Source organism: Cinclus cinclus, chromosome 2, assembly GCF_963662255.1.
Source record: "Cinclus cinclus chromosome 2, bCinCin1.1, whole genome shotgun sequence".
NCBI classification, from domain to species: Eukaryota; Metazoa; Chordata; class Aves; order Passeriformes; family Cinclidae; genus Cinclus; species Cinclus cinclus.
Window position 1 is genome coordinate 102,981,546 of NC_085047.1, and position 24,267 is coordinate 103,005,812.

Genomic DNA, 24,267 nt, shown 5'->3' on the forward strand with positions numbered 1-24,267 from the left:
TATAAAAGGACAGGATAGAAGTAGGACACTACCCCATTCTTCCTAAAGGAACTGTGAGCAGTAGGTTGTTTGGCAGGTAAGCTGAGGAATTCCTGTAAGCATTTTAAAAGCCCAGTGTCACCAAAAGCAGTTTTGCAATGTAGTTCTTTTTTGATCAAACAGCACAAAATTATCTCATGAACTGAAATGTGATCGTCAGCACTGGAAAAAAATACTCATTGGGTGGAACTTCCATTTCCCAGTAACTGATACAAGTTTTTCGCTACTTGTAAGCACTAACATTTCAGAGAATTGAAATAATAATAGTAATAATAATAACAAGAACAACAACAACAACCACCACCACCTAATTAAAAGGTGAAAAATCCCTGAACTATTTAGTTGGGAAAATAATCCCCATATTCAGCACGGATCGATGAAAGATACAAATCCTGTTTTATTACCATAATTTCCTAAGCATATACTGAAATCTATATGGGTTGAAAAACTTTGGTCTGCAGTAGCTAGCATTTTAAAATCAACAGAATGTTGAGGACAAGCTAACCAGGTTGCCATAAGTAGATAAAACAATGTCCTTTTTTCAACCAAATTTCTGAGGAATGTCTTTAATGTTGCCAGTGGAAAAGAACTATAATTCAGGACTATGAGTTGATAAACATTAATTTTATAAGGTTTGCATCAAAAACCCCTTGATTTTAATGCAACCTATGTTCTATTGTTTTACACTCATGTCTTGCTCTGGTGTTTCAATTATGGCAAGAAAATTCCATTTCATTTTTTAATACGGACTGCAAAATTTAATACAAATTGTTTAAACCAGTACACGAGCTAGTAGGTGTCTACTGCTTTTACAAGTTAATAGACATTCACTTAAGGTGTTAAGTCATTACACAAGAAGGTCATGGGGTTTTGGGTTTTTTACCCCCTCACTGAAAAGTATTTGCAGACTTACAGAAGGATAAACATGAAAACCAATTTGACTTCCAATGATAAAAAGTTCCGTTCTATTGCATTTTTACATGTAATGTTAAATAGTTCTGAAACAGTGTTTGGGATGACACAATGCTCCACTAGTAATTTTCTCAACTTAAACCAAACTTTTTAATGCTTAAATATATGCCCAACAAGACAAATTATACAAATTAAAGATTTGCTATGACTAAATTATCAATTAAAAGTTGAAATAACCCTAACACTGTTATGCAAGCACCATTGCTCTTCATATGATTTCAGAAGTAAATTTAATACATTAATAAATCTGAGTTATTTTAAGTATCACCACAGAGAGCCATATTTTATAGTTTAAAGCACTATATGAAGATGTAATCGTCAAAGTAACCACTAAATATTAAAAACATAAAAGCTTTCAATAAAACTTGACTCTCTGTGAGAAAACATATAGCTAAGCTCACATTTAACACCCCTCACCTCCCCCTGAAATATAAGTTTTACACTATTTACATACATGTAACAACCTCCTAACAAGGCTAAATTATCAGCAGGTATCTTAGAAACTTGTACAACATACAAACATACCACAGACTTTTTTTTTTTTAAAGGAAATAAACACTCTGTATGCAAACAACACTGATCCCTACTCAGTGAAAGACTAAAACTACTCTGAAATTCGAAGATAAATTAAAGTGAAACTTCCCCCTTTCCCCCTTATTCTCTTAAGAAAGAAACTAAGCTCACCCGAACAGAGCGAACACGCAGAGCCAGAAACTTAAACATGACTAAGAAACCATGATGCTTGGATTTTCTGACTGAGCGATCGTCAGTCTAGCAGGCAAGACCAACCCCGGCGTTTTTGCTGTGACCAGCTGTTCCGGCAATTAGAAAATTTCCTGTCAGGCAAGTCAGACACAGCTGGGGGGTGGGGAGAGGGAAAGGGGAAAAAAAGGTCAAAAAAAAAAAAAAAAGAAAAGACACGTAAAAAAAGATACTGATTTCACACACACACACACAGAGCCACGATAAAGAAAGACTGGGCAGCAGAGGTATTCATGCTGCTGATATTTCTAGAGATCAGCACAGGAAACTTAAGCAGATTGCCTGATAGCAACAGGCTGTTGCAGATGTTACTGATTCCTGGTTCCCAGAAAAGAACAAAAGAGACCAGCATCTCTTTCAGAAATCACAGTACTATGCAACACTTCACTAAGCACAATAGCAAGTACTTTAAGTCCTATATGTAATAATTGTATTTTTATTAATTTAAGATCTCACATATATAGACCAGTCCAGAGAATGCCTAAAGATTGTTTTTATTTACTAGAGTTTAGCTAAAGGACCAAAATGACCTCGTGCCTAGTCCTTTGAAATCCTGCACACAGAAAATGCTACACAGATGTTTTAGGCCAAGGCAAACTGCAGAAATATTTGAATTGGATTGCCCAGCTCAAATGTGTGACTTATGCACCAATATTGTATTGCTCTGTAGAGAGTGAACTTCTTGAAGTAAAAAAGATCCCTAAGCTTTCTTTCAATATTTAAAAACTCTCAAACATTTAAAATGTCTTAGGAATTAGAATTCAATCTAGTTACTTCAAAGAGTAAGAGATGGTTTTAATTTGATCTCTCAATTTAGTATGGGAGCTATTTTCCTGAATATTGACACTATCTTTAGCTTTTTTATACTTGTTAAAACAATTAATTCCAAAGTACATGCCCCTTTAGTGGAACAAGACTGTTTTTCAAGCAATAAATAAACAAAGACAAGTAAAAACCTTTAGTCAAAGGCATATATACAAGTATTCAGCTATAAACATATCCAGGTGATCCCATTTAAAGACTAGGTATACAGCAAACTACTGTAGTCCTGCTTGCCTAAGACATGAAAACAAACCCACCCTGCAGACAGCTTCCCCTGACTGGGTTCTAACAAGTATCTGGATTACTGCATTTTTTGTTATATTTTAATTACTCTTCAGAAGACAAAGACAGTAATTTAAATAACAGAACACATTGCTGCTATCTCTATCCCACATCCTGGCTTCCTACAGTATCAGTTTCTAGCTTTTCCTTTAAATTGGGATTACACATCACCCCAGTGTGAGCAAAGATTCTCTTGTCAAAATGGAGAGGCGAAATAAAGACCCATCTTTAGCCATGTCCCAGAAGCAATATTGCCCCCTTTTAGTGTTCTCTTGTACTCCTCTGGGTCTTTCTGTCACATCTGCAGGAATGATCTTTCCAATTCTGTGTACTAAATACACATAATATTATAATAAACACAGGCCCCTAGGTAGTACTACTACACAAAGGAGGACTTTGTGACTCAACTGAGGGCTCAAAAGTCCTCAATGCCAATGTGCTTTTTACAGTCCTCCAGTCTGGTACAGCCTTTTTGGAAGAAGCAATCTTTCCTAAAACAGCAGTAACACAGCATGAAGAATTATTAAATACTAGTTTCAAGATGAACAAAGCTTACTGAACACAAGGAGCTTACTGCAATACAAGGATTTCAAATACTTCATAAACAGCCTAAAAATGACTTGAAGCTAGCCTCTCTTCAATTGTTTCAAATTTGCAGCTACTTCCCCCTTCAAAACTGAAATACCTCAAAAATTAAATTTTGCAGTTTATCAGCAACATAGTTATTTGCACTTGGAAAACTTAAAAGAAATTTAAATAAATAAATGGGAGACCATTCAAGCTCCCTTTACCTTGTCAAGAATTGACAAAATTACACTAAAAGCAGAGTGACCAGGAATCTTCAAGTCACTAAATTAAACCCTGTGGTACTAAAAAGAGCTAAAGGCAGAAATGAAGAGTAAATGGTAAGAGCTGCTCTAACTACAATATTCCTTCAAGATGAAGAGATATCGTGGATAAATAATAATTTTCTCATCTTTTGGCTGTAAAGTAAGAGTGTATTTTGCTGCAGATATGCTGCATCTGCTAAGGGTGACAGGAATAAGGCATTTCAACTGAAACATTTGTACAATTACTGACTACTGCTCTTCCAAACCTTTTATGTGACCTCCTAGAGAAACACAAAGCACAGTGCTCAGGGGTCAGTGGGGTTACTTCACAACAATAGTTCTCCTATAACTGGCATGAGTCTGGCAGGTGGAAGAAATTTCTTGTGTTCTGGGAGAACACAGCCTACACAGTTCCCAAAGAGCACCAGCAGCCAACCAGAAACATTAAGATATAAGCTACACAACTCTGAGAATCTCTCAGAAGAGAGCTCGCCCTTTTAAATATTCCTCCGTTTATATGGAGACAGGTTAGGGGGCAGCAGTCCCCAACAGGGAAATCTCTGATAAAAAGAAAAAATTGCTCCAGCAAGTTGCTTCCCTACCTCAAAATCTTTGATAAGGGTTTGTATTATACTTGTTTATCAGGAGACCCAACTGTCTCCAAAATAAAGGCAATGTGGTATGCCTGCCAGTCACAGTTCCATCAACCACAGAACTCCACTTGCACAATGCATGTCCTTCTTCAGTACAGAAATGTGGTCAATTTATCTCCCCTCTTCCCCTTCTCATTGTTTAAATTGGATTATCTGAGTTTAAAAAAATTAAGATAAATGGTTTTTCATTTAGGTTTTCAAGAGAACAGAGCTCACAGACACTACAGAGAGCAGGAGAACTGAAAAATGCTGAAGAACTCTCGAAGCAATACAGAACATTTGGCAATCTATGAGTTTTACTGAATGCTGGAACATGTGGAGTCCATCAGGTAAATTGACAATCTCCTATACCCTCAGTCTGAGAGATGTGTAACAATGCAAAGTAAGTCTTTACAGTGCTAGAAAAGCAAGGCTCTGTAGTATGGACTGCTTTCAATTATTCGCAAAAAACAAAGAAGCAGCACGCATATGGAATGAAAAGCCCTTGTTTGACAAAGGTCAACAGTTGAGGGACAGAGAGCTAATTTTAAGTTTTCAGTAGCTGAATAACATACTTTTCTTCATAATATATATATTTGTACAGCCAAAGCAGCAATATTCTATTAAACAGGGGGTGTGGCAGCTTCCATCTGTCAGTTTACAGGCTTTGTGGGGCTACCATCTGTTTTCTCTCTGTGTAACAAGTAAGCAGCTTGACTTTGAGCATTGCTTACACTCTCAAATAATTCAAATTTTCTGACCAAGATCCAGAAAGTACCCTACACATAAGACACCAAATGCAAAATAAGTCACTCAGAAAATCCATTAGAATGCATCAAAGACACTTTTGCTTTAACCTTTCCTCAACACCTGATGATGCTTTGGGGGAGAAAACAATTCCAGAGCTTGCCTTCTTCATATAGTAGTTTGGTATCTAAGACCAAATGGTCTGGACCGTTTACAAGGATGCTGTAACTTCTTATTTACATTGAGGACCTGCATCCTCAGAGAGGTAAGAAACACCATGTCACTAAGTTGCTAACAAAATACATCCAAGTTTCAGCAGAGTAGAGTGCTTTGGAAGATAACAAATTTCCAATTTCATCATATTAGATGGAAAAAAAAAAAAGTCTGCCTTTTACAAAGCACAACCTGGTCACTGAGAAGGAAATGACTGGATTCAATTTTTATAGATGTAAATTGTTTGCCTAAAAAAAGCTTATTTGTTCAAGAATCAAATTATTTGATTGTGAAATAGACTACATGAGTACCTATAACTAAGCACATTTAGTAGAATACACTAAAAGGAATGTAAGAATTAGAGAATACTTTAAAGCACAAGTTTAATATTTGTAACCCAAGCTGTTACAAGTAGCTACACATGTAGCTGTTTCAGCTAAAACTAAGTATCCATCTATAAATAAGGAGAAATCCAAAACCTGGATTATGGACCATGAACACTTGTGAACCCAAACATTTCCATAATGTTTAAGAAATTAAAGCTATGTCTTAAAACCTCTACCACAGAGCCAAGAATTTTAAACAAACAACTGACAAAAATGCACACACAGAAAATTGAAATGTGAAGGTTGCATCAGCAAAAGTAGAAAAAAACATAAAAAAACAATCATCAGAAATGCTTTCAACGTCGTGTTAACAAACACGACTGTACTTAAACATGAAAACTGTTACTGATCACCTGAGCAGGAATATCCAACAGAAGAGCAGTCCTGAAATGGTGCTTTGGCTTGCCAAAAGGCAAACAAAAGTTTCTGAAACATGGAGCTCTCTCTAGTACAGAATATTAGAAATTGAGGTAAAACTAAAAATCAGTTAAAGCCTCTCTGAAATGTTTTAAAATCTAAAAATCTGTTAGTTTAGTTATGTTTTTTCCCTGAATTTTCCTGAATAATGTTCTCACCCTACATTATTTTCACAGATGAAGACATAACAAATGAGATTACCCTAGATTACTCTGGATTTCCTATTACTGCTTGAATGATGGGGGCTGTTTTGCCCATGGCTGTAACTGGTGAATGATCCCCCTCTCCTTATCTTGACATTCCCATCCCCGTGCTTTATAGACTTAGTGTAAATTGTATGGTATATATGGATGTAAAATATAGAATCTCAGCACTGACCAATCAAATTCAATACTTCAACAAAAGAGATTGTATTGTCCACATGCTTCAGATTATTTTTCCAATGTATCCTGAATCACACTTTTCTTACCAACTTTTAATAAAAAACACTGATTGGAAGGACAATGATCTTAATTTTCATCTCTCCTGACTGCAAACATACGTGTTATTTAAATTCTACCAGAAAAAAAATGAAAAATACTTTTTTAAACTACTGACTTCTCTTTGCAAGCATTTCTTACTCTACCTTTTAACTACCCACTAACTAGTGTTGCCTTAGTTATATATTTTTAGTAAGAGGATGGCAGCTGCTGAAAGAAATTTTCCTGCAACTTTAAAACTTCACTTCTAGTGAAAAGAAAACTCTTTACAAATTCTTGGAACCTAATAATTTTCATATGTTTAACGATTAGGCTTAAGCTAGTGGAATGCAATGGTAACACATCAGTTGTACTAAGCATTTATCAGCTACATAGAATCCAGGTAATAGCACATAAAGAACACACCACAAATATGAAATGCTCTTCACATACACACAAAATGGGAAGCCACCTGCTAGACTAGCTGCAGTGTCTGGTTAGCTTTAACTAGCAATAAAGCATACAGCATGATTGCAACAGCTCAAAACAATTAATTTGCTGAGTTAATTTACTCAATCTCTATGGACACAGAGGTACCAAAAGCAATGGCAGAGAGCACAATAGTGAGAAGGGTAGCAAATAAAAGGCTTCAAATAGCTTTCCCTTTCAGTAATGTTCACTTAAGTTTTCACATTAGGTTAAGCTTCATCCAGCTGTTCTTACATTTATTTCCTGCTGGTCCCAGGTCATTTATGAGATACAGATAAAAAAATGTTGGCAACAAGCTATAAAGTCAGATATAATCAGCAAACTTGTTGCAATAAAAACAGTATTGAATGAGCTCCCTTTTAAAAGGAGCAAGACTTGGAACCACACAGCATCTTGGACTCCTCAGAAATGGGAATCTTTATGGCTCCTGCTTTTCCTAAAACAACCAGCAAATCTGAACCACAGCTATGTAACTCAGGCTTTCCTGCTAATTAACTTTAACACGGATGTAATGAAACAACTTATCTTTTGATACACAGAATACTAGAGAGAGTTCTGATGTACATAGAACTGTGTTAAATTTTAATATTTACTTTAAGCTTCCTATCTCGTTTGCATTATCAGCATTCTATCCAGCCACTTAAGACAGCAAAAGGATGCAGATTTCAAGCTTGCATTTTCTATCTCCACAAATGTGGCAACTTCCTATCCTGAACTTGCACACCTACTAAAGTATTTTTTTCTTCTTACCTGATTTGCTAGTACACCCTAGGTATTCTACTTTCCTCAGTTACAGGTAACAAATTTCATTTCATTTCAATTTTAGTTAGCAACTATGTAAGTGCCCCAAGTCCATTTAAGTGCAAAGTTAAACAGAACAACTTAAATGAGTTTCAGCGGTAATGTAAAATTGTCTGTATCTTGCACCAAAACAGATTATGCAAGCACTGACAATCTCACATCTCAACTCAAGTAGTATTTTATCACCTGACTGACAGCACTGATTAGCTTCCAGCTGTAATTGACTGAGTAGCTGTAGTAATGTCTTGTTTAAAAACCCCTAGATAATTTACACCACAATTGGCACCACAACTTACCACAGCCTAGAAATAAATGCAAAGTATACTCCTAAAATACTGGTCTGAGACATTAAGAAACTAAAACAATCTTAACCAAGCAGCTCAAGCATGACAGCAAGAATACTAGAGAAATGTTTCAACTTTTTCATGGTCATACTGTATTAAAATCAGTTGCTCACCAAAAAGGCAGCAGTTTGGAAATTTCCAAAGGAAGTACAGGGAAACATTGGTAAGCATCCCGTAATTATCAAATATTGAAAAAGAAGTTTGATAATTTTGAGGGACAAACCTTAGCTGGCTGCCAGACACCCACCCAGCCATTTTCTCAATCCACCCTCCTCAGCAGGACATGTGGAAGAAAAGCTCATGCACTGACTTAAGAACAGGGGCAGCACACACCAGTTACCACCATGGGCCAAAGAGTATCAATTTAGGGAAAACTTATTTCACCTGTTGCCAGGAAGTGAGAAAAAGATGAAACTAACCCCACCTTTATCTCCACCCTCCCCTTTTTCTCACTCTGGTACCACTCTTCTACCTCCTCCCTGTCAAACAGCACAGGTGGAATGGGAATTGCAGTCAGTTGTTAACACTGTTTCTGCTACTTCCTTAGTTTTCCCCTGCTCCAGCACAGATCCTTTCCACAAAACTTAGTTCCTCAAAAATAGACTGCTCCAGTCTACATCCCCCATGAGAAAACCTGCTCCTCTGTGGGCTTCTCTCCATGGGCTGCATTTCCTGCCACCAGCCTCCTCCAGAATGGACTCTTCACAGGCTGCAGCTCCCTTCAGGGCACATCTACCTGCTCCAGGGTGGAGTTGTCCATAGCCTGCAGGATGGAGATCTCCACTGTAATTCTCCATCAGGCTGCAGGGACATCTTGCCTCACCATGGTCTTCTCTGGGGCTGCAGGGCAATCTCTGCTCTAGCACATGATGCACCTCCTTGTCCCTCCTCCTTCACTCATCATGTTGGTGTCTTGCAGGGCTGTTTCTCTCACACTTTTTTTTACTCATAACCATCACAGATACAATAGAGCAATTTTTACCATAAACATGCTATCACAGATCTCCACCCACATGGTTGATGGGCCTAGCTTTGGCCAGTACTGGGACCATTTTGGAGCTGGTTGAATATGACTCTGTCCTACATGGTAGTGCAAACTCCTTGACCTCTTCTCACAGGGATCAACCCTCCCCACCAAAACCTTGCCTTGTAAACCAAATACAGACTAATTAAATTAAATTACAGATGCAAACCAAGGAAATAAGCAATGGAATAAGTAAATTAACAAACCAAACACTTCCCCAAAGATATGTTCTAGTTTACACAAGAAGTCAAGTAAGCCTTGTAGTCTATTGTGCACAATATTAGAACAAACTATTTCCTAGCGTTGCCTTCTAAACACACAATTACTCTTCTTTTCTTACTGTTTACACTACACTACTTCAGTCACCTGTCAGCAGTTGCCTCATTTCTTCATCTTGGGGTAAATACAGCAAAGCCTTGATGCTATGAGGAGGAACCAAGAGCAACTATACAATGCAGACTTGCAGTCACCCAGTTTTCATGTCAGCTTAAGAACTACATCTACTATGGGTACATCTGAAGACAAACATGAAAAAAGCAACTTACTATCTCAACTGTCTCTGCACAATTTCAGCAGAGAGAAACTACTGTGGTGTTGCAATTATATCCATGCTACATAGATGGAAACAGCTTTGACCACCTACTCACAACCTAAAGTCTGCACAATATGCAACACAATATGAACCCTGAAGTCCAACCAAACATGGAGTTTCAAAAATTGTTTTTATTAGCAAAGCCATTTATCACCAGACTTAACATTCAGCTAGTATTGTCTAACACAAAAGTACAGGTAAACTTGACATTTAACAAAATTCACAGGCATTGCAACAAGAAAACAGAACTCAGTTGTCTTCACATTATGAAATTTTGTAAAATGCAGGTTTGACATGAAGACAAGGAAACTTAATTATCACAGTCAGGAAGGCTCACTGATCCTCTCTTTAGTAACAATCTCTATTTTTAAGAATCCCAGGTTAAGAATTCATTTGAAGAATGCCTTTCAAAAACAAGCACAATGGGAACTACACTTTCACAGTTGTCCCTCACCCTTGACCTTCCCTGAAATGCTATTAAAAGATGAGGAATGAGTTTTGAGAACAGTAGGATACCAAACTAGACTGGAATCAGTGAGAAAATAACCTCTCAAAAAATAAAAAGATCTGAGAGTACATCTCATGTCCAGTAAACTCAAACAATGAACACTAGTGGCAAACTGCCTATTAATTAAGTGATGTCAATGTGTACTGTTTTTATTACAGCCATCTTTTACTTACAGTTTGTTGGTTGATATCATCTTCTGCCATAGGTTCATCTACAATTTGCTGTCCATTCTGTAAAAAAGACACAGAAAATCAAAATAAATACTGAATCCAAGTACAGAAACAAATGTGAGATAGACTTTCATAGCATGTTTCCGTACTCTCTTCTCCATATTCTACAAAAGCAGGTAATTGAAAGTAAACATGGAAAACTCCTATAAGCTGGCATGTAATCCCACTCTTGCTTTGATCCTCATGTATTCTCAACCTGGATGAAGTCACAGTAAGAAATACATAAAACCACCTGGCATTTGAAGCCTCACTGCTACACAGCTTGACATTATTTTACATTACAACAGCTTCTGCAAAATAGTTAAACCTGATGAAGACTGAATGGCAAAAAGCCACACAAAAACAGAGAAAAGGGTTCTCTCTAAGAGCATGACCTTACATAGCAAGTCAGCTCTTATTCCACCTTAAGAAAAATTCATGACTACAGTACAGACTTAGAAAAAACACTGAATGCAATTCTAATTTTACTAGCAATTTTACAGCCTTTACCACTGCACTTTCCCAAGGGCCATTCTAACAAGCCATACAGAAAAAGGCTTTTGAATTTGAAATGTATCCATAAAGATAAAAAAAAAAATAAATCTTAAATACCTTGTTGGTCAAGACAGGCTTTTTCTTGACAGTGATACTTGGAGAATTTCTGAGATATTTTTCCCTGAAAGACTTGGAATGACTTTGCTTACACAACAAACATGACCAATAGCAAGTTGTAAGGAAAAGTATGAATTTCCTAAGTTATGGTACAGGGCATCACCTCAGGCATTAATTCTTAGTTTGCTCCCAAAGATGAACAGTAATTCAGTATCATTTTAGAAATAAATTAAGATCTATTAAAAATGGGTACCATTTTCCATTACTATTGGGGACAGAATTTGAGTTCATTTGTGCATTGTTTCCCTAGAGAAACCCAAGTCTGATTAATCAATTTTTTCAATTCCTAATTTACTTAAAAGTCACATAAATGTATAGACAGTTGCCTTTTAGATGTCAGAAAGTTAATAAAAGCTGCTCAGAAATTCAGAGATTTTAGCTTCATTCCACACCTTCTTCTCCACTACTCAGTTTTTCAGCAGAAATTTTCAGAACCTTCCTAGAATTCTTCTGTAACAGCTTCTGATTAATAGAATCTTTTACCTTGCATATGGCTAGAGGAGAGTCTTTCATATGTGACAGATTAAATCCTAACCACTTATGAATTCTAATTTCCAAATATTGCAAGCACACTGAATGTTCAATCAGATGATTACCAGTTCTCTAGCAACATTTCTCCTGAGCTTTTTTTTTTTAATGGAAGATGCAGCTGGAAAAAGCTAAATTACAGGAATAATGGATTTCCCAAATACAACACAGGTGGCTTGTGTTTTTTTGAGGGGGTGTTTCTTTAGGTTTGTTTGTTTGTTTGCTGGTTATTCTGTTTAGGTGGCTGGGCTTTCTGAATGTCATTCTAGTATGTACATCTGGCACAGGGCAGCAGTGCTATTTTCTCATACTTCCTGGCTTCAGGAAGATACTAGAGATTTCTGGCATGACTCTGGTCTACTCTAATCTTTCCATGGGGGAGGACTAGTAAGAAAACAGTGGCATGTTCTATACATTACTACAGCAGTGAATATAATCCTTAAAAGCTGTCTCAGTTAAGAACAGTCAACACAACCTTCTATCTGTACAGCAAATTACAGGTAATTTGGTAAGATGATTCTCCAAAAAGCCTGCATTCCCCATAGTGGAATATTTTTTACTTATAGTGTACAGTCAGTGATTATTGTATTGTACTATCCTTCCTTAAGATAAATAAAAAGTTGATATTATAAAATAGAAGACCAGAAAAATACCAGTTTAGCTAAGTAACAGAAATGAGTGTTTTTAATAAAGGCTTTTTTGCAAGGAAACATATTGAGAGTACATATATCATTACCATCAAGGCCACAAGTCATATACTTCCCCTTTTCTCAAATTTATGACAAATTCACATTTGTATTTTAGCTACACATCTCTACATTCTGTTTATGCTATAAGACAGCTTCCTTCGGGGAAAATAAAAAAGAAAAAAAAGAGTAGAACAAATAAAATAATTTACTTTAGCTGGAAGGGAGGAGTCTATAATGTCTTAACAACAATGGCTAAACTCTGAGGCCTAAAATAGGGCAATTTGTACACCAAAACCATGTGCTTTACACTGATTCCACTCCACATGCAGATTTTCAGAAATGGTGATTCCTGCTACAGTAGTCATTCTGCTAAATAATAATGTACATTAACTTCAGGTTAAATAAGAATTTACCATACAATAAGTTCAAGTTTTCACATTTACTATTTTAAGACAACTGAAACTAGTTGGAAGTGAAAACCACTCTCAGAAACTTCAGACAAGCACCCCTTCAAAGACAAAAAGGCAAGACCAACCTCTGTTTGTCAAAAGGCTCTAATCTTCAACCTCACTGACTTTCTCAACCAGAAAAACCACAGCAAACTTCTGCAAAACAAATAAACTGTTCTGCACAATCTGGTTTTCCTGTTTAATCCTGCACTCTTTACAGTTACTTTTCAGCTGAACTCAAGAAATGCATTCAAAACACACTCACTGGAACTAGGAATAAACTCAAGGAATCAGCATGAACACCGTGCAGTCATGTCTGAGCCAGAACACTGAATTAGCAAAATCTTTTTAAACAGGTCTACCCAAGCAATGATTATGCTAAAGGAATCACTGGATGGTAGAACCAGTTTTTCTCAGAACAGTCTGAGCCATGTAAGGTAAAGAAGAATATGTATATATGATTTATGGTTTGCTGGTATATACCATTAAATGGAAAGCAGCTGTGTATTTGCAAAGGCTACAAAGCAGACAGCCTTTCTTAGAAGTTAAAATGTAAAGCCCAAAGGTTACTGTTGGAAAAGGTACTATTGAAACCGGTGTGAGGAGGTCAGCAGCATGCTTAAGGGGTGAGCAAATGAAACATTTTGTTTTGCTGGGCATAGACTCCCTCTAGTACTTAACTAGCACCAAGGGCATGCCTCGATGACATAACAGACTGGAGTAGGTATGACAGTCTGAGGAACACAGACTAAGACAAGGCTGAATATATCAATATATGTAATTCAAAAGACAGTGACTAACTTTGATTATTCTTCAGGTGCTCTGCTTCCATAGCAGGACAATTAAGTAAGCAGAATTGATCCAAGATCGGGCTAATCCCAGTATTCTGGTTCCAAAAGTAAAATGTATTTCAGACGGTGACACAAAAGTACAACAAAAACAACAGAAAAGGTCCACAGAAAATGTCTACTTATACCTGAATACATCAACAATCAGTTTCTGCCAGGGAAAGGAGGGTGCACATCCCTTATAAAGACAACCTACAAAATGGTCTTCCAATCCCTTCTGATTCAACTTCCTATTCTGTTTCCCAGTGCAAAAAGTCATGTTAATTAAGGTACAATATTTGTTTACCCAAAACTTTTAAACCTGTTGCCGTATCTCATTAAATTAGTAGAAATCAATACCTAAACACAGCTGGGTTCCTGCAGTTTTCCTGAAGGCTTATGGACAGGAACAAAGAGATCCTACAGGTTCTCCACTAGGTATAAAGCAGAGAGACACCAGGGAATCTTTTTCAGGCAGCTGGTACATGAATGTCCCCCATATGATCTGATAGAACATCTGACACAAAAGTCAATCAATCATCAATATTTCTAGCAACCAAAAATTACAGGCTGCAACCCACTGAACTCTCAAGATGTCAGAAATCTTCAGAAGTTCCTGGCAGAAGGACAGTTTAAAGAAAGATTTTTTAAAATTCAAATTATTTCAAATCTGGATCAGCAATGCACACTCATAAAAAAAACACACTGAAGGGATGATGAGGTCACAAGTAGCATCATATGTTAAGGTACTGGTATCAACAAAACACGGTCACAGCAAACTCTGTATAAAAAAAGTACACCAAGAGATGTAGCCCACATCCCCCCACAATCAAATAACCACTTCCTTTGAAGCACTGAATATCCTACACTTTACATACTACAGTTATATATTGATCTGCAAGGCATAATGCCACCTTTTTTTTTTTTTAAATTATGGTTCCAACATTTACTGCAAGAAATCCAATTCATCTCAGAAGTCTGGCAAAACTCATCTACACAATAAACTGAATGCTTTTCACATCTACTTTTCTGATTAGCACTGGATCCAGATGGGTAATTTTGTATGTACAATACAGCACCTAGCATCCATAAATACAATTAGGACTTAGTAATCTGGGTCAGGATACCTTGTTTTAATAATAAGGTCAGGTAACCATCATTCTCATTACAAAGCTTTTTACATGTATCCAAACCACATCAATTAAAATATTAAGTGGGCAAATCATTATGTTTCCTATTGAACTAATTTTTCCTATTTTCCCCTTAGTTTAATCAATACTATGATAGATAATATATGCTTGATGTTTTTAGATTTAGTTTAGCATCTCCATTCCTACATTCTGTTTGCAAATCCAAGTTCCACTGTTTTGGACTTACCTTGCTAAAAACTTTGTTCTTTTCTGCAGACTAAAATAATTTTTCTTCTGAAGTACATTAAGTTTATCACCAGACCTTCTTTCATATTATACACCTTCTTCCACCCCCAGAATATCTCCCCTTTGCATTTAGACTATTGTTAGACTATCTCAGGATGCTTAAGTATTCTTTCCGGTATATATTTTAACATTTTTCCTCAACTACGTCTGTCACCTACTTAAAAACCCATTATGAAACTGATACCAATTGCACCATTTGGAATAATTCCATTGCTATTAAATTCACAATTTCCTAATTATTAGTACTGCAATTCAGCATGTAAATTAATAAGTAGTCTTTATACTATAAACGGAGCTCAGTAGACTTTGGAAACTATTGGCTTTTCCATGTAATTGGTGTCTTGTAGCAGAACCATAAAACTCAGTAAAGAAAAAAAATGTTATATTCTTAGACTTCATAATTAATCAAGACCTAACAAGAGTTAAATCAATAATTAAACTGCATATCAATGCAGAATGATGCTTTGAGGACACAAGTCAGCAAAAAGAGATAAGACATCAGAATCAGACCCTTTACAAATTGTTATGTGGAAGTTTTAACATGCCAATGAGTAACACAGGTGAACCTTCTCTCAGGTAACTCCTAGTTGTCAACTACCAAAACTTCCAGACTTACCCAACAACTGTAGTTATTGGATTTAAACACGAGAACTTTCAGTATTATTTATTATTTAGTCATTAAAACACTGGGTATATATAGATCCAAGCTCTTTGTCTTTGGTGTTTCTAAGGGACTCTCAACTGACAAAGCCCAGGAACCGTGAGGTCCTTGGACAGAGTAAAGCTGTGATAATGCTCCTGCTTGTTTCAAAGCAGCACAGAATGCAGCATTCCCACTGAAACACTTGTAACAAATCTGCCACAAGCCTGTGTGGAATCATATTCGGTAAAAAACTTTTGAACTGTGCACATTCAAACTTGCTATTCTAAGCAGCAATGAGGCACTATGAGGAAAAAAAAATAGATCTGCAAAAAAATAGTCGAAAATAGACTAAGAGGACCTTAAGAGGTCATCCGATCTATCTCCATGCACCAAAGCATAATCAGCTATTCCTACAATGCTGCTCACAAGACATTTATGTCTAAGCTCTTCTTAAATCTTCAGGAGTTTTCACAATCTATTCCAGTGCTTAAATATAATATAAGGCTTTAATAGGATCTGAATTAATGACTTGTGCCCTAACTTCTGAGCTGCGAAGCCACACAGATCCAAAGCACTTACCTAAATCCTGACCCGATTAAAATTTACGAGATGTAAATAGCAGAAGTGAGCCATCATCTTAGACTTCTCTGGCTATTCTCTTATAGAACTTACCCAAAACATTTTGCATATACTGTTAGAAATAGTACAGGTAAGTATTAAAATCTCCTTACTAAAAAAAATGCCACAAGTATTTTTTTATATAAAATTTTGTTAACTCAAGTTCAATTAATTTCACATAATTTATTCTCAATTTTATTTTCTAAGGTGATTGACTGCTTCCTTTGCTGAGTATTAAAAGAAACAACAGGATGTTGAAACTTGCCTCTCCATAGACAACCTCAGATAAAAGCCATTAACTTGCAAATCATTTAGGTGCAAAGCCAAACTTCTTTAAGTTAAGATGCTTGGGCAACTTTAACTGTGATTTCGTAAACACTATCTACTTTGCCACCTTCCTCCTATCTAGTATGACTCAAGAGTACAGTTTAACAATACAGAAAAGCAGTCCCCTTTCCTGCACTGCAAGGCTTTCCTTGGCTGGCATTTGTCCAGCACTGTGCCAAGTCACATTAGAAAATAATAGTAAAAAAAGTTTGCAGCTCTCAACAAGTTTAATTCTCTGAATTAACTTATCTTGAAGTCAAGCACTGTGCCACAACACTACTCAAGATGCTGTACACACACTGTTATAAAATCTTTGTCTTGGACATGCAGCAGTCTGTGTAGCTAAAACGAGCTTGAAATCATGTGTGGTCATGCGTTCACACACACAAAAAAAAACCCAAAACAACAAATCAAAACAAAAACAAACAAAAACCAACCAACCAACAACCCAAAAAAATAAGAAAAAGGCAGGAAAGAGAAAGGCTCATTTAGTTTCCTACCTGTATAAGTGGATGGGTACTAAATGATTACACTTAACACATCAATTCAGCAGCCTTAGTAAAACAAAGCAGAAAAGTCTCACAGCACTTAATCTCTGTTCATCTGCTCCAAAGAGGAAAAAGAAATACACACATTAGAAATCACCTGCCTCAATATATCCAACCACTACTGCACACCTGAAAATAAAATAAATTCCTACTGCTTGCACACAATCTTAAGAGTGACTCTGGCACCTGACAGTGTACAAATCTTATTACCAAGCCTGCATCTGCATGAGAAGGCAAGTGCACCTCACCTTCCCTGCCTCCTGCAGTCCCAGGCCCATGGAAATGCCCTGTGCCTTCCTGGGCTCCTGCCAAAGGACTGGAGGCATGCAGGGAGGACGTGCCAGGCCCTTCCCCTATGAGCACGGACAGCCAGCAAGCACAGCAAGGCTGTGCACTGCAGTTCCCTGTGCTGCACACACAGGTTTTCAGATGTCAGCTGGTTTCTCAGAATGCATGATAAATGCAAAGGGTGAAATTTAATACTGCAGTCAAGTAAAGCATTACTCTTTACACTTATAATTTATTATTTTGATACATTCAGCTAAGAAGAGAGAATAAGCTGTGGAAAAAGTTCACTATTTTCTAAAATTCAGGATTTTTGAAGTGACTGTATAACAAAAGTCAGCTACAAGAAGACAAGAGGAGAAAGAATCCCCATGAAGCTAAAAGCACGGTTTTCACAAGTAAGTTCTAGGTTCTAACAGTAACTAATTTTGGAAAACATGTTATGCAAGAAATAGTTCAAATAATATTTACATCCTAAAACCACCACCTTTTGAATTTGCAGGACAAAAAGGGTTTTATTTTTCAGAGCTATGAATTGCTGGTTATTTTAAATCACAAAATACTATTTCTTCACATCATCTGCATATAGCTAAGCACATTTCAATAAATTAATGCTTAGATTAAATTATTTAAATTTCCTTTCCACATTAATTTTAATTTAAACTTAGAAACTGTCAGGAAACAGACCTAGAGGACAACAATGTATTTTTAAGATACATACTCACTTATACACAATTGAATGACTTCACTGAATAAAGAAATTAATAAATATAAAAAAAAGGTAGCACATTTCTTCCAAAAATAGCGACGTGGAGCATTAAGCATACACAGAGCTTTCTTGCATCAAAGGCAACATATGATAACTCTTACTGACAAGAACAAACCAGCAGTAACTTTATGGTCAAGGCACTGGAGTAGGTCCCAAGAAATTAGAGTTTTTGTAGTTCTAGAACAAACTCCATGAATGATGCCAGATGGGGTCACTAAGCTGTTGAGACTCATTTTCCCATCTGTTACACCAGATTTTTTCTCCCCTCTATTTCCAATGGGTGAGGCATTTAATCTTATTTCAGGGAATAAGGAGAGAATAAGTAGCATGCTATCATGTATGCAAGCATATAGCACAGCAACTGTGGTACTCAACCACTTCACCCAAACTCAGAAGTCCCCTGAAGGGATTCTAACTGTTTCCAGTTCTACTGATTAAATTGTTCTCCTCTTGAAAGTCATCAAGACTGAAAAAAAAAATCAATTATGCAAATCTACTCTGGCCTGAAAAACTGCTTAAAGTTTCACTACTGGAGTATGGCTATGAATTATATCTGTTGGGGAAAAAAAAAAAAAAAGCCCCAAACCCAAAACAAAACACCTCCTCCAACCAAGTGCCACAGGATAAAAACAAAACTCCAAACCAGTATCTTGAATAAGTTCTTAAAGCTGGTAGATCTGCCAACTGCCAAGATCAGTCAACACACAAAGCTAGTATTTTTGATGTGCGGAAATAATTAAATGCCCACCTCAGTCTATGTATCACTGACTTTAAATCAAGCATTTCAAATGACAAACAACTACAGTTAGTGTGACAGACCACAACCAATTCAAAGATAACAGACACTCCTTTAAATGTGTCAATCTGCTTACATCTACTTTGTGTTACATGTCCCAGCTGGGGCAAGAAATATTGTCTACACTACAACAATCAAAACAATAACAAGATAAGAACTGCTGCTGTTATAAGAAAACCAACAAAAACATTCAAAAAGTTAAACTCAACACCTTTACAAGGAAACAAAGAACTGCAGAGAGCACACAGTAGTGCATAAAGGTACTGAATTCAGCAAAGTAAAGCTCCTGCCTTCTCCTGCCCCACTCAGCAGACCACAGGACATCATTACTATGTCACAGACTAGGACTGTGTAAAAACAAAGCAGGTAAAAATGGTACCAATAAGGATATAAAAAAATCTGAACATGCTCCCCCTCTCCCTAACACTTTTCATGCAGATGATGTGTTTATAGCATTTACCTATATATAAGATCTGTTATCTACCACAGCAGTTTGTGCAATACAGTGTATACTACCAATTTAGATAAGAATGAAATTCCCAATTCCTATTTTTAACTCAGTACAAGAAAATGTCATCCCACCAATCAGTGAAAAATTCAGACTTCAGAATGCACTGTGCTGACAGCAGTTGTGCATGAGAAGCAACAGCCGAATGCTGCACGCAATTTTGTCTGTAATGGAGAGACAATGGACAGTCTTCAAAATCCCCACAGACCAGTCCATTTAGGTGATTCCACTTTGGCTTTAACTATTTACCTGTGCTGGCTATAGCAGAAATGACTGTAAATATAGCCTTTGTTCCTGTGGAAGACAAGTACAACACTGATTACAAAATACAGAATGTGAAGAGACAATCACAAGCATGGACTCAAGGCTACAGGTGGCAAGACATCCAACAAACTTCAGCTCCCAAGCCAGAAATATATATTGGCATAGAGAATGCCACACTGACAATCAGAATGAAATTACAAAGCAAAATTTACTTTACACTAGTTTCTGTAAAGTATCAGCATGACTGTTAAATGTTAGCATCCCTTGTCTCATGCAAAGTCCAAACAATCTTGGATACAGAATATAAACCAAAGAAATTTGTGAAGGAAGAGTCATACCATCTATTTAAACACCTGAACAAGTGACCATAAAACCCTGTCAAGAGCAGAGCAGTGGGGAAAAAAACCCAAAAAAAAAAAACTTTCTCCACAGTCAATTTGGAGTATCTAAATTAAAACTCCTAACTACAGCTGTCACAAATGCTTCTCAGAAAGTCCAGCAAATGGCATTTCCATATGATGGCCAGCTCTTTCAACATATTGATGTCCAAAATTTGGCTGCCATAACTGTATTCATTCTCCTCCAGTTCACACTAATATGCATAGCTGGGAGTACAGATCAAAGGATCAGGCTAGTTATTCAGGTATTCAAATGCAAACTCAAATCATCAATATTTAATTTGCTCGAAAGCAGATGACTTGCAATAACAGGCATATTCTCACCATGAAAAACAAACCTATGCTTGTTATGAATCCTGAGTAGACACTGAGTCAATAAGAGACAGCATCATTCCACAACTTTTAAAGGCTCTGTGACTTACAACATGAAACTGAAACTACACATATTATACAGACTAAATATTTTTAAAATAGCGTAAAACTTTACACATAGAAAAAGCTGCCAGAGATGTAATGTGGATCACTGACCTATTTGCACCTGTAGAAGCAGAAGTCCTGAAAATTATTTTTGAAAACCACAAAGCCACATTTTATCTAAAAACATTGTCTGCTTTATTTTTTAAGAAAGACTATATTCTACTGTTCTGCACAACTAAGTTACAGCAGCTGTTTGTGGTTATTTACATTTCCAAACTAAAGCTATTTAAAGGTATTTTATCCTCCTCCTCCTAAATTTGCTCACCCATCATAGATTATCACCTCCTTGGTGGTACCACTGTAACTGCAAGACTGTGCTGGGAAACAAATGAAAAATCAAGTCAATTAAAAACTCCACCAGTCATTACGACAAGGGAAGTGTCTGAGCTGAGTTTTAGAGCTCAAAAATTTGTAATTCCTCGTGCAGGTAATAAAGTGTTACAAGAACTATGTTAGCAAATCCCAGAGGTTAGTGGAAACACTTCAGTCAGAGTTACAACTAAGGACATTATTAGTATCAAACTATGACTGAAATCACAGTAAGTTTCAGGCAAATGGAAGAATATTCTTGCCTAAGGACACTCTTGCAGAATAGGGTCTGTAATTAGGATATTGCTATGCTACAGATAAACACAACTCATGCAAATCAAACATCTAAGTTATGTATTTAGGTCATTTGTCTATGTATTTGAGTTAAACTTATCTATTTTGACTAAAAATCTTTTCTTATAGTCATTTCATGCAAGCAACGTTTCTAAGTAACTTTTTCCTTTTGACTGTCATCTGAGAAGCTTTTGCAGGTGCAGCCTGGTCTTTTCAAGAACTGTTTATTCTAGACTAGGGCCTTGGAGTACAAACCTGTCAGTTCATGCTGCTTCATGTTTTATGAGTGGTCCTAGACATTTTCTGGTGATAAACTACTGTAGACTCATGTCAATATTAAAGTTTAATTATTTTTAAGGAAGTGATAAAATACACTTGCTTCAAGAAGTTTTTGACAGCAATTTTAAAACAAATAGTGTCTGAAATATGCTAAAACAAGTAACAAAGTATAATCACACATGCATACACATTGCAAATAAACTGTCTTTCTACCTATGTAGCATACATACTATGAAGTTAGACTGCATGCAGTGAGCATCAAAGACTAAAGCAACAGTTGTTTTCTCTAAATGATTAATCTAAGTGTTTCCTCTTAACACCTTCGGCCCCACCCTCAAGCATCACACTACTATTATAGTTTCTCCCAATTTAAAATCATCTCACTACTCCAGAAGTCAGAGAATATGTAGCACGAATTTAAAAGTAACTACACTACCTGGCAAGAGTTTAAAAGATGTGCGTGTCACATCTAAACTGTAGGTTCTTCTGACTCCCTGAGATACAGAGATTTTCAGCAGAAGGATGACAAGACAAAGATCAAAAGGACAAATCCTGATACTGCAGAAACTCTGCACTGGTCTCTCTTTGCTCCTCTCACTAAGGAGAGAGTTCTAACCTTGCGACTAATTGTTGTGAGCTGGCCTGGGTCCACACCGTTCCACATCAGCATCACTTGAAGCAGCCTGGCTGCGTATCAGCTGGAGCCGATTCAGGTCGAAGCTGCAGTGTCAGAAGCAGCTTTCTCATTTCAGACGGAATCTGGTCACAAAGTAGCACACGCACTGAGGGCTACTAGAGACTCACGAAGCAAGCACAACTCACTGTGTAGATGCAGCCTTCACACAGATCCAAACCAGCAGTAGTAGGGAAAAAAAAAACCTAAACAGCTGAAAGCTTCTATGGCCTCGGATGCAAGTGATTCTAATTTCCAGCCGCTCTCATTATTCCAGCCTAGGAAAGCTGACACGCGTCCTGCCTAACAAGGACAGGCACAACACGCACTCCCCGCTACCACAGCGGGAAGCCCACACAGCGCGGCGCCCCGGGGACGTTCCCGGCAACTCCGCCGAGCACAAAGCTTCACCCACCCATGCTTCACCAGCCTTCACGTCCCTGCGGTTTCCCAAATGCTCGAGAAACTGCCGGCAACCCCATCCTGCTGAGGTAAGGGGGCAGCGGCACCGGGCGGGTACCCACACGGACAGCGGCAGTAAAGCGAGGGCACCGGGCAAGGCGAGGGCACCGGGCAAGGCGAGGGCAGGCCTGGCGCCCCTGCCCACCTCGAGCCACGCCGGCGGAGCCGCCCTGGGAAAGGAAACTCGCCGTGACAGTAACCAGACACCGCGCTGGAACAAAAGCGCCCAAGCCGGCGGCCACCGCGGAGGCAGGTTACTCCCTCCCGGGAACGGGGCGGAAGGGGAGGGAGCACGCCGGGAGCAGCCCGGTCCCGGGAAACACGCCCCGAGCCCGGCGCGGGCGGGGGAGTCCCGGCCGGTGCCGGCCGTGAGTCTGTGCCCCGGAGAGGGAGCGGCGTGCAGGGGCCGGCGCTCGCCGAGTCCCGCCGCCGGGGGGACCTCCAGAACCTCGCGGGGGGAAACTCTGCCCCATCCCCTGAGCGGCGGCGCAACCGGGAGTCCCGGTCCCGTCCTCTCCTCGCAACTTCCCCCGCAGCTCCCCCCCGCCCGCCCCGTACCTCGGTGCTGCTCTCGGCCGTGCTCTCCACAGCCATCTTCTGCCAAGGGTCTGCCAACTGCGCCAGGGGCATCTTCCCCGTCCGGCTCCCGCAGCCTCCGCGCTCCGCGTTCCCACTACCCGGCGGGGGCGGCCAGGCAGGCAGAGAGCGCTGCGGAGGGCGCGGGACAGCCCGGCTGGCTCCGGCGGCGGCTCCTGCGGCGACTGCCGTCCGCTGCCGCCGCCGCTGTGCGCCCGTCCCTCCCCCGCGCACCTCCCCGCTGCCGGGCGGGGCCGCGCTGCCGCCCTCCCCCGGCCCGGCCCGGCGCGGCTTCCGCTCACGACATGGCGGCGGCCCCGGCCCGCCCGCGCCTGCGCCCGGCGGCCCCGAGAGGCGCCGTTCGTTGCGCCCCGAGCCCGCGAGGGGCGGCGGGCCCGGCCCCGCGGAGACAGAGTGCGGGAACCGGGGCTGCCGCTGCTGCCGCCCGGCTGCGGGGAATGGCCGGCACGGGGAGTTTGTGTCACGAACAAGCGCGGAGGGAGAAGCTGAGAGGCGGGTGGTGCTGTGCAGAATATCATTAGGCAAAGAGGGAAAGGAATTCAGATGTAGGAATTTGTTTTGTAGCAGCACCGTTTAAGTAGTAGTTGGACTGCGTGAGTAGGAGTTGCCTCGAAGCGGGAAAGTCATACTTCCAACAGGCCAAGGGACATGAAGATAAAGCTGTCAAAAAAACCCACAACCTCCATAGTTTCTGAAAACGGCCCATATTTTACTTTTTATTCTCAGTTGTCAGCTGGTACGCAAACATATAAACCGAGACCCACATCCTATGGGGTGTTACATGTTTACCACTGTCATAAACACCCATCGTTTTGCAACCTTAGATGGCTTGGCTGATGCTGAAGAATCCTTGAATCCTTGAAACATGAGACCAGCAACTGAAGGTGGGTGA

The 24,267-nt window shown here is 38.9% G+C and overlaps 1 protein-coding gene across 2 annotated transcripts in view; it reads right to left on the reverse strand.

Annotated features, from left to right (window-relative positions):
• The window catches only part of RPS6KA3 (ribosomal protein S6 kinase A3), a 74,369-nt gene extending 50,905 nt beyond the window's left edge, over positions 1 to 23,464 (reverse strand). For both annotated transcript variants that reach the window (XM_062488065.1, XM_062488064.1), the window contains exons 1-2: positions 23,337 to 23,464; positions 10,492 to 10,548 (exon numbers count right to left, since the gene is read on the reverse strand). In XM_062488065.1, the coding sequence (XP_062344049.1) occupies positions 10,492 to 10,548; positions 23,337 to 23,408 (129 nt within the window). In that variant the 5' untranslated portion in view covers positions 23,409 to 23,464. The remainder of the gene's footprint in view (positions 1 to 10,491; positions 10,549 to 23,336) is intronic.
• Between the last annotated feature and the right edge of the window lie 803 nt (positions 23,465 to 24,267).